Source organism: Ammodytes marinus (genome assembly GCF_949987685.1).
Source record: "Ammodytes marinus genome assembly, chromosome: 8".
Taxonomy (NCBI): Eukaryota; Metazoa; Chordata; class Actinopteri; order Uranoscopiformes; family Ammodytidae; genus Ammodytes; species Ammodytes marinus.
The window spans coordinates 10,489,968-10,501,286 of record NC_137212.1 but is presented as its reverse complement, the minus strand read 5'-3'; the positions used below and the strand labels follow the sequence as shown (position 1 = coordinate 10,501,286).

The window sequence follows — 11,319 nt, the reverse complement described above, 5'->3', positions numbered from 1 at the left end:
GAGCTCACCCGCTGTTCAGGCTCTGCCCCTGTCACTTTGGGCTGAAGGCTGACATTATCCCATAACAGAAGCACAACTGTATATTCAATTACTTCTGTTTAAGTTAAACCGTGGTGTGCACTCAACTCAATGAACCCTATCGAATAGACTAGAGCCTATTCTATGAGGTACCAAGCCAGAGGGTCAGCAGGTGGCCAGAAACAAAACTGTAAATTAACTTTTTAAGGTGAAATCACCAAATGCCTGGCACCTATTTGTGTAAAATAATCTAGCTTTGAAACAATCAGCGCAGATTTGACAGATTTAAATGTGTCTACAGCTTCTGCTGCGGGGGGGGGGACTTACTGTAGCGGGGGGGGGGGGGGGGGGGGGGGGGACTTACTGTAGCTAGTTCGTCAAACTTCCCAAAGAGTTCGTTGAGTAGTTTGACCAGTTCCTGAGCAGTGCATTGAGAAGCCAAGCTGGTGAAACCGACGATGTCTGCAAACAGGATGCTGTCGGAGGAGAGAGAGAGAGATAGAGAGAGAGAGAGAGAGAGAGAGAGAGAGAGAGAGAGAGAGAGAGACCAGTTATAATCTAATGTGAAGGGCTCAAATCCTCTTGACACACTCTCCGGGACATAAACACTAGTGGCAAGATCCACAAATAATAGATTGCGTGCGCTAATAGCTCCATGATTTGGAAGAAATAGCACCTGCAGTCTGCCTGGTTTTTGTGGAATGTGTCAGATATGTGCATGCTCTATCTGGAACAAAATACCCACGGATCAAACCAGATGGAAAGTAATGGGTTAATGGCGATCAAAAGTGACCAATGCAATATCCCATCCCTGATAAGTTTAAGCGTCATTTAGGCCAAACACACAGAGCTAAATTGCCTGCTTCTGGCTAGCTGCTACAGTGGGGATGAGGAAAAGTGTTGGAGAACTACGAAACCGCTCATTAATTTTCTCAGAGGCAGGCCAGATGGCAACGAAACGCGGTTTTCTAGATCATATAGACTCATCAGTCCAAAGAAAAGAGAGTCCAAAGAAAAGAAACATTGCTCCTGGGAAGTGAGAGGCAACAGAGTGTGTGAAGAGCTCAGCATCATTTTAAATGTTTTTAGCCCTCTATAGTGCTGGTATGATACCTGAGCCTTGAGTGTGACACTGACACAAGTGTTTGTATTTTTGTTTTGGATATTTTACTCAAAAAGAAAACTGTGAATTTCAATAGCCAAAAACAAAAACAGTTAATGCTATTAACGGTTGGCCGTGCCTGCAGCCATTTCTGGTCCGTCTGTATTTATTATCTAATAAAGCTTGTAAAACATGTGCCCTGTGATGCACAATCTGTCATGGTCTGGATGTGTCTTGTTTTGGTGTTACCCGTGTTTCCTGTTTTATTTTGGTATGTCTGTCTTATTCCTCCCCATGTCCTGTCAAGTTTCCCTCCTGTGTGATTGCTGCTCCCTCCCCTAATGTGTTACACCTGTGTCTCGTTGTGTCTTATATACTCCTTGTGTTCCTTTGTTCCATGTCTGTGCATTATGGTTTGTTTTCGTGTCAGTGTCGGTGAGTCCTTGTCCTTTGTGTTTCCTTGTGCTCCTGGTCCTGGTCCTTTTTTGCCTGTTGGCTTTTTTTGAGCTTAATAAATTATTCTTTTGCTACGACGTCTTGCGTTTGGGTCCTGCTTGCCTGCCTGTCTGCCACACCGTAACAAAATCAAGCTATGTGATTTTTTATTTTTTATTTCAGGACAACCTGGGATATAATACAGTACATGCTGCAGTGATGTCAGTGGAATGTCAAAATAGTTGTGAGACAATGAAGACCAAAAAACTAAGCCACAGCAGCTTACGTGACCAGAAAGTCGACTAGCAACATCACACGCCAAAGAAAAAAATCTTAGTTTTCTGACAAAATATTGGAGATCAAATTAAGCATTAACTACACATTAACTAATAGTTCATTAAATGTAACCTTATTGTAAAGTGTTACTGAACTCATTGTCAAACCTACTGTCTTTTTCCAGAGCTATATTCTCCAAGTCTTGCACAGTCTACCTCAATGGATGGAGATGCCTCAGTTGACCTATCTGCCATTCATGCTCAATTTAGCTTGGTTGGGCAATCGTTCAACCACTTTGGTCCGGACTGATATATTTCAAAAACTATTGGAGGAAATGTTGTACAGATACTCATGGTCAAAGATGATTCTCTACTGACCAAATCCACTGACTTTTCCTCTATTGCCCTCATGAGGTTCAAGTTGGCAGTTTTGAGTTTTCAACAATTACAGCGATTACCATGAAATCTGGTACTGATATCCATGTATCCCACAGGATCAGATGTATCACTTTAGTTATTTAATTGAACTTTTCATCTTGTCACATCAAGTCAAATCTACTACTGTACCTGCAAAACTATAGTCACTGCCATCAGCTTCAACTGTACTTCATGTTAGCAGACTTAGATGCTGACCATACACAGTATACACTTTATACCATCCATGGTCAAAAATTTACTTTTTTTACACTTTGTTTATATTATTGTTTTGAGATCTTCCTCCACAACGGTTAAACACAGGTCATCTTTAGGCTAAGAACTGTTTGTTTGAGGTTGTTGTGGTTAATCCATCCATCCACCCTGACCTCCTCCATGTGGGTTTTTTTAATTCAAAAAATACATCCTACGTTTTCCTTTGCTCCCAACAGACAAGAGTCATAATTCACAAGGGCCACTAGAGCCCATACGTTGCAGTTGTTTAGGTATCTCAGCAAAACACCAATGCACCTTGTGCAATGTTGCCCCAACACCAGCAGCTGTACATGGCATTGGCAGAAAATAATGGTTTAAAATGGGATGACGTTAACTTTCAGAAACTTCGAGGATAAGTAAACAGAAAAAAAATTTTCAGTAAAAGTTTTTTTATACTTGTTGCGAGGGAAATGTAGGCACCCATTAAGTTCTGAGATTCAATACACAGCCTCTAGTTGCATGCAGTGTGCCCTTCCTCTGCAACGTGACTAAGTTTCTTTTTCAGCAGTTCAGTATACGGTAGTTGCTCGGGAGCCTGATGTATGTAAAGCTGGGATCACGACTGCTGCTCGACAGAAGTGCTCTGTTGTACGATTTGTCTTTGAACGTCTGCACGTCGTGCCTGGTGTGTGGTGGGTGAGGAGGAGGAACACACACAGAAGAGGGTAGAAGAAGACTGGGGGTGGGGAAAGAGAGAGCAGAGCTGTGGCTAGGCTGGAAAGATATGCCATCAAACGTTCTCGGGGGCCACTTCAAAGGGGGGGGGGGGGGGATCAGGGAGATGTCACACCACGGCAATGCAACATAAAGGTGATGCTTTTATTTAATTTTGCCATGTGTTTACATGTGAATGTGTGTGTTTGTAGCAGCTCCCTTTAGAGACAGGCAGGAGCTGGCTGGCTGGCTGGCTGGCTGGCTGGGTGCAGCACCTTGACGTTTGGCCGAGTGCTAGCGTTTACGGGCGGAGATGTTCCAGAGTTGTGGCTGAGTGTGGGAGCAGACAGACAGACAGAGAGTGGAGAGGATTGGCTCTTGACAGGAGTGCTGTTGACCTGCTACCTAACCCTCCACACCCACACCCAGCAGCACTGTTACAGCTCTCAGTTTCTTTTTACTGCCTCGTCAGAATGAAATCAGCTCAAAGTCAAGCCAGGTTCTCACGCTCGGTAATATTTTCTAAATTACAAGGGGCCATAGAGGTGGCTCATGAAAAATGCTGATATGAATTTACAGCAGGAAGGCTGCAAGACGTGATTGCTAAAGAACAATGGCCATTACACGTTTTAGGAATCGAAGAGAGTGTCCTCAAAGGTATTTTTTGTGATCAACAGTCAAAAACCCAAAGAGATTCTACTTAGAATGATATAAGACCAAAAGACTATCAGAGCTATGAGAATCAACCTAAAGGGCAAAGGCGTGGGCCGGATGGATATATCATTTTACACAATATGCAAATTAACCGTAAGTATCCTAATGTAATAATAATCAGTCTTTTCTCAGATGACGTTAATGACATAGCCTAACTATAAACGGTTTAAAAAGAAATAAGTAGGCCTACAGATGTTGCTATGATGGTTTTTTCTCCCAGCAGTTTATCCTTGGGGTTTTTACAAGGGCTCCAGTCGGTAGAGTCCATGTATGCTAAATATTTTGGTACGATGAGGTCGTAGATTTGTTTCATACACTTTCATGCAGTTTCAGAATTCCTTCTCCCAAACAAACAAACAAACACAGCACGAATGGGATATGAGGCACATGACAATAATCATTTTCTAATCTCATGTTGGAGGCGATTGCACAGGCGATTTTTGCTTTGCGTCTAGCCTTCACCTAGTTTGATTGCGTCTTGGTCGATGGCTAAGCTTAATTGCTCTCTGTCTATTCTTGACCCTTGACGTCACAGCAGGTGACACCTGGATCAAAACACTCCAGCCCCCCCTCTGCACACCGCCACGCTCCACTGTTGTCATGACAGCGCCGTACCTGACATTGTCATGACGTTGGATGTAGATCTTGTGAAAGATCCGCTCAGGCGGCTTCAGGAAGTCCTCCTTCATCTCCATGGCAACGTTCCTGGGCAGTAGGCTCATTAGCAGACGTTCCTGAAGAGGGAGGGGTTCAAACCCAAGAGGATGCAGCGTTAGAACTTGAAACAGGTCATAGCATGGACAGAAGTCTGCAGATATAAGCAAAGAAATGTAAACTATTTCCTTTTGTTATAATGTGTTAACACCTAGAACTCCACATATACTGTACATTTAGCCTACTGTTTTCCACATCTGACAGGTGAGGATTTCCTATTTGTTTTCTGTTCTATGATTACCATGTGCCAAATGTTACTGTAAAATGGGAATATTTGTTGTAATTTGTCAAACACTATGTTTATTGGGGGGGTTTTGATTGTTGGCCAAACAAAACAAACAATTTGATGACACTATTTTGGCTTTAAGGAAATCATGAAGGGCATTTTCTGCGAAAATGAAATGATTTATCATGAAAAGAATATTGGATTCATCAGAAATAATTTTTTTTAACCTTTTACTGACTGTTGTGTTGACGGGATATACAATGTTTTCTGTTGCATTTGTTTTTTCTGTGTTTCGGCACCTTTCTGTATTTGCACTGTGTTTGCTGTTCGTGCATTTCTTAATTTTGACTTTGAAAAAAATATTGAACATTCAAATGTGATGTATTCACATCTCTTGATGATAGTTCAACATTCAATCCAAAAGAATCCAAAGATATTTGAATTTCAGTGTTATCCAAAAGAGAGGTTCCCGCACACTGTCTTGAACTTGCAAAAATATGAATTTATTTATTTGGTGGAAACATTTCGGTGCTAGACCTTCATCAGGCAAACGTAATTTTTAGTGATATAAAATAGCGTAAAGCAGGAAATACTCCAATCTCATCACGAAACTGAAACTAGTGATGTTGGGACGATTAGCTTGATTAGATTTTGTTCAGTGACATGCTCCTCATCCAGTGCTTTTAAAAAATATCACACAATAACACAATATAATAAAACTAGGGCTGTCAAATTAACGCGTTCATTTCGATTAATTAATCACAGAAAAATTAACGCGATTAAAAAAATTAACGCAGATTAATCGCACTTCTATAATGCCCTTTGACCCGGTGCAAAAGTGGTGCGCAGCTGCACCGAGCTGCACCTGTAGCTTGCATACACAGCCCGCACGGGTGAAAGGGAGAAAAGTAAAGAGAGAAGCAGGGGAAAGGGCGGGGCCGAGGGCTCTATGGACGGTTTATGGGATGCTTCGGGCAAATAAGCATGAAGGTAGGAAGACATCTTACTTTATTCTCCGCAGTGTCTGTGCATTATTGATTTAGTGGGTGCAACAATGTAGGTTCAAAAGTATCTCTCAATCTTCCTCCGTGTGTCTCAATTTTGTTTGCTAGCTGTCTCGTCTCCCGCGTAAACGGACACCCGCCCCGTGTGTGTGTGTGTGTGTGTGTGTGTGCGTATGCGTGTGTGTCAATATTTTTGCCTATGAGTACGACGATGGTGAATGAATCGGCATAGGCATCTGTGGCAGTGCAGCGCTGTCTGTTGTGGAGACATAAGTTACGAGAGACGGAGAGAGAGAAAGAGAGCGAGAGAGAGAGAAAGAGAGCGAGAGAAACAAACTGTACTAGCAGGCTATACAGCTGTTTATAAACAGGTATAAAAGTGTCATAAAAGTATGCGATTAATTTAGATTAATTAATCACAGAGCCTGTAATTAATTAGATAATTTTTTTAATCGCTTGACAGCCCTAAATAAAACACAATATAATTATATTTACAACGGAAGTATAGTTAAGGTAAAGGGAGAATTGTAGATATGGCAAGCGGATAGAGTTTGGCATAATATACAAGAATGTACACTTATTCCTGCATTGAGCCTGAATGTTTGCATTGGATGAAAATGATGAGACACATATTTCAAATATTCTTAATGTTACTGGGCTAAATCATCATAGTTCAGAAGCTGTAATATTGTCAATAATGTTTTAGTCAAATCCATTAATCAACTGATTTCTTCAACCTAAGCCTGAAGCAGTATTCATTCCGAACTGATTATTTGTGTTTTTGTGTGATTCATTTCAGTAGCAGAAGCATAAAGTACAACTCCAGCTGGATGTTAAACAGTTGTGAATGCACAATGAATCATCAGGCGGCTCTGCTGAATAGCTGCTGAGAGGCAGGGTTATAAAAAGCAGGCGGGACTCTCCTGTGTCTCCTTCTAACACTCTTTCATATTATAGCATCCGTTCACACAATCGCCCCTCACCTCTGAATTAGGAACAGCTTCCAGAAACAGCCATCCCATTGTGTGTGTGTGTGTGTGTGTGTGTGTGTGTGTGTGTGTGTGTGTGTGTGTGTGTGTGTGTGTGTGTGTGTGTGTTGTGTTTCAGCTTTTACACTTTGACATGTGTAAGTGTGTCAGTTGTATAAATGTTATAATTGCACTACAATGATTCCCATTTGTCTAATTCGTCCAGGCTTTATTCTCTGTATGAGTATGGCTCTCCTCGTAGTTATTTATTAAAGAAGCTCACTTTCTCTCCCTTCGCTAAAAAGTTGCCCAACTTGTTGGCACAAATGTTTAGTCAGTAGGAAGGAATATTTTCTCTTTAGGCTTGCTCTTTTCATAAGAAAACAACAAAAAGACTTGCATCCCTTGTTTACAAGATTCGAACAAAAATAGAAAAAAATAAGAAAAAACATAAAAAAGGAACAAAATAGGCAATGGAGAAAAACATTTGCTTAAAGGACAGGCCAACGGCATATTGTGATGGACTGGAGACACAGTGCAACTACTTGTAGGATATGTGGATCAGCTCTAAACTGTATCTATCAACTTTGAAGTTTAACACAATTTTCTTGAAATGTCATCCTCTCTGTTTTGGTGTGACTTTTGACCTTCCCATTATCTTTACATGAGTTTTTGTCAAAATAATATTCAACAATAATTCAAGAATGAACGTTTTATGCCAGGACCCATGAGAAGTCCTAAAAGTAATATTTGCAGAGGGGTTGTAATTTCGCTGTGCCATAGTACTCCTTGATGCTTCACACGAGTAAAGAGGAACCTTTGCGTCAATTTAGCACCCGGACACACAGCACATGGCTTACACATATTGAGGAATCAATACAACCTATGGATCCAGCTCATAGCAAAAGAACCCAGAACAAACACCCGGGCGCTAACCGGAGACCTGTGTCGTGATGGGTGACATTTAAATCTGAGGCGCTTGTTTGTGGGCACATAAGCAGTGGCCTGGTTGCAGGGTGTTGGCTGTTGGCTGTTGGCTGTTGGCTGGCTGTTGATAGATTTCAATCAGGGGTCTGTGTTTGTTTAACTCACCCAGATAAACTGTGACCTTTACTGGAGTAGGGACGCCATGAAAGCAATCTGCTTGTGTAATTACCTGTCAGAAGGGAGGCCGTTACTGCTGGGGAAAACACAGCATATCATCATCTAATCTACAAAGCACAGGTGCTAAGTGTGGGTGTGCGCTTGCAAATATTGTGTATAACCTAGGTGAGACATGTGTAGAAAGGCATATTACATACGTGGAATAATTAATTATCTACTTTACGACTGGTGTAGGTGAGTTTCAGTGCACACGTCGGGTGCACAACAACACAGTGTTTCTGTGTGTTAAGAAGTTGCCTGATTGCTCCTTATGTTTAATCGCTTGGTGTAGGTGTGCACAGAGGGGGTGGAACGTTTGGCGCTGGTGCATGTGCTACAGTAATTGTTCTTTCCTTAAATAGCTGCTGTCATAGTTACTGTGTGCCTGTGGGTAGGTTGTTACAACGCATTAAAGAAAAAACTTCTCAACAGATGGATGATTTTATACACACATGCGCTCAAGACAGGGTGAAATGCATGTGTCCGTTTGTATGCCCTCGTTCTGCTGTTTCCCATCTATCCATGGCTACATCATAATATGTGTGTGTCTTTGTTTGTTTGTTTGTTTCTGTGTGTGTGTGTGTGTGTGTGTGTGTGTGTGTGTGTGTGTGTGTGTGTGTGTGTGTGTGTGTGTGTGTGTGTGTGTGTGTACTAGTAAAGGATTTTTTGTGTAAACCAGTTATAGCTTTTAACCATCGAAGTGAGGACATTTTTGGAAAGTGAGGACATTGTTCCTGGTCCTAACTTTTTCAAAGCCCTGTTTTAGGGTTAAAACTAGGTTTTAAGGTTTAAGTTAGCATTAGGTTTAGGTTAGAGTTAGTGTCCTCACAAATATAGAAGTACAATGATGTGTGTGTGTGTGTGTGTGTGTGCTCGCTAATTCACTCCTTACCTGTTTCTCATTCTCATCCTCCAGCTTCAGCCTGTCCTCGATACAGTTGCGGGCCTGCAGGAAGACTTTCCTCTGGGTGCGCTCGGTGAGAATCCTCACAAACACCCCGGACAAGTTGACGCCGGTGAACAGCACTGCATTGGCCACCAGCTGCACACAAACAAGAACAGACATGCCAAACAAGGCCAGCAGCTGCTACATAACTGTATTTGCATGTGAGCCCAAAGGAACACACGTGTCCATATGTGCGTTTCTGTGTGCAATCATACATCCTGGCTGGATTAGACTTCACAATCCTTGATTAATCCTTTGGACGGATTGAACTGCGGAAATCAAGGTCAACACATTGATTACAACATGAATCCTTGGTGCGACTTAGAGAAAAGCAGAGTAGCCAAAGTGCATTATTGGTTAATGACTATTGATCGGGATGAATACTTCATTTGGAGGATGAACTTTGGGCCTAAAAGGTCAGAGGTTAAAGGTCAAAACAACCTCTAATCCAGCACAGCCAGATGGATGATACATGTTCTCTTTTTTAGTGAAAATACAAAACGAGACTTCAATTCAGTTCATGCTATAACTAAATAAAGCACAAACTTGCTTTTGGCTACAGAGCTGCGGTTCCCGGCAGAGAGGTCTGGGTCCCCACCTAAGGGTTGCAAAACAAACCTTTCTTCTCCACAAAGTTATGTTACATTTTTCAAGCTGTTCTCTGCTATTTTTCTAGTGAATTTCTGAGTCATTTGACCTCCTCAGGCCTATTGAAATAAGAATGTAGACAAAGATTATCCTGCCAAAGTGAAGGGTTACAAGTGCAGATGTCTTCTTTTAAAATGAACCACCAAATGTTAGCAGCCACTGATTTAATGCATTACTCATAATAATCACGGGAATCTTTGTGTCTCATAGTGGAGGTTCCCAACCTGGGGGCCAAGATAAGGCATCATGAGTAAAAGCACACACAAAAGATAAAGACATCTGTGATCTAGGAGGGGTCGTTATATGTTAGGAGGCCACAAGCCAAAGAGATTGGCAACCAGTGCTTCATTAGATCCAGGAATATCAAATACACCACATTTAAAAATATTTTTAAAAGGGGAACTCACATCTTAAATACTTAGATTAGCACCTGGACCAGTCAGTTACCAACAATACGCTGTGTATTCGTCCTAGCTTCAGCACCAGCAGCTGGACAGCTCCTCCTCTGCTTTATTACAGTGGTGCGCAAAAATAAAACTTTCTGCTCGTTTCCCATTTGTCAACCACATTATCTTGGAGCTAAAATCGATAACTGAGACTGTTTTTAACCATTTCCTCTTCAGGTAAATTCTATTGAATAAGTATGTTGTTTTTCCGCACAACTTTACATTCATAGAGTAACTAAATCCAGCTGGGAGCAACTACAGTATACTGCTACAAGGACAGTATACTGGTGTTTAGAGAACTGTTATCTAAGCATAAAGCAATACAGTTGGTAGAGTGACTGAAGAGCTGACCGGGGTGCAGCCAGGTGCAGCACTTACCGGTCTCCACAGCCTCTGTTTCCTTCCCGTGACCGACGTCGCTATGACAATGAAGTGGGACGTAGCCAGCATCACCCCAAACAGCACGGCCAGCAGCGTCCGCACCGGCAGCAGCACGTAAGCCACGAGGGTTACCAGCATGAGCTGCCACACGCCTTGCTCAGGTGCACCGGCGCTCACCGGCTCCGACGTGCCCAGCGCCAGCGGGAACGGGCAGCAGAGCAGCGCAAAGGTGAAGCTGAACAGCAGGGCCAGCTTCGCTATCTGCTGCAGCTGCGTCACCTGCAGGTATTTGACGTTGGTGACGATGAAGAGCGACAGGAACACCACGCAGTGCACCGGGTAGGAACCCTTGGACAAGGTGAGCCGCGGGCTGGACAGGAGCTCCACCAGGGACAGCGACGACGCGGCCACGATGAGCACCGCCAGCGCTTTGAGGGTGGCGGTCTGCTCCAGCTTCAGGTTGTAGCTCTGGAACAGAGCCTCCAGCTCCTGGCTGTTGAACTCGTCCTCGCAGGTGATGGCGCCAAGGTGCGCACCGACCGGGCAGTGACCCTTCCTCCGCCGGGTCTTGACTCTTTTGATTGGCATCTCCTCCATGTTCCGGCCATTCATGAAGCGGGTAATGGCGCGCGACCCCCTCAACTTTTCGGTTCGTCTCCTCGGTCGGGGAATCGAACCGGCACCCTCCTCCAGTTCATGCGTCCTGGATGGATGGATGTTGGGCTCTGTGTCGGAGAGGGGAGAGGGTGGCAGTGGAGACAACAGAGCACCGCCCGCGCGCGCCCTATCCACAGGTTGACGATTGTTGGTGTGTCGTCAGAAAAGTAGCCCGACCAACGTGCAGCACGTCTGCTCTCTCTCTCTCTCTCTCTCTCTCTCTCTCTCTCTCTCTCTCTCTCTCTCTCTCTCTCTCTCTCTCTCTCTCTCGGACCACCTGCAGTGCCACAGACAGTTA

At 43.3% G+C, this 11,319-nt stretch overlaps 1 protein-coding gene across 2 annotated transcripts in view; it reads right to left on the bottom strand.

The window, feature by feature from the left end:
• The window catches only part of adcy1a (adenylate cyclase 1a), a gene marked incomplete at both ends in the record, with an annotated part of 46,162 nt that extends 35,186 nt beyond the window's left edge, over positions 1 to 10,976 (bottom strand). For both annotated transcript variants that reach the window (XM_080033072.1, XM_080033073.1), the window contains 4 exons: positions 383 to 494; positions 4,504 to 4,622; positions 8,836 to 8,985; positions 10,362 to 10,976. In XM_080033072.1, the coding sequence (XP_079889198.1) occupies positions 383 to 494; positions 4,504 to 4,622; positions 8,836 to 8,985; positions 10,362 to 10,976 (996 nt within the window). The remainder of the gene's footprint in view (positions 1 to 382; positions 495 to 4,503; positions 4,623 to 8,835; positions 8,986 to 10,361) is intronic.
• Between the last annotated feature and the right edge of the window lie 343 nt (positions 10,977 to 11,319).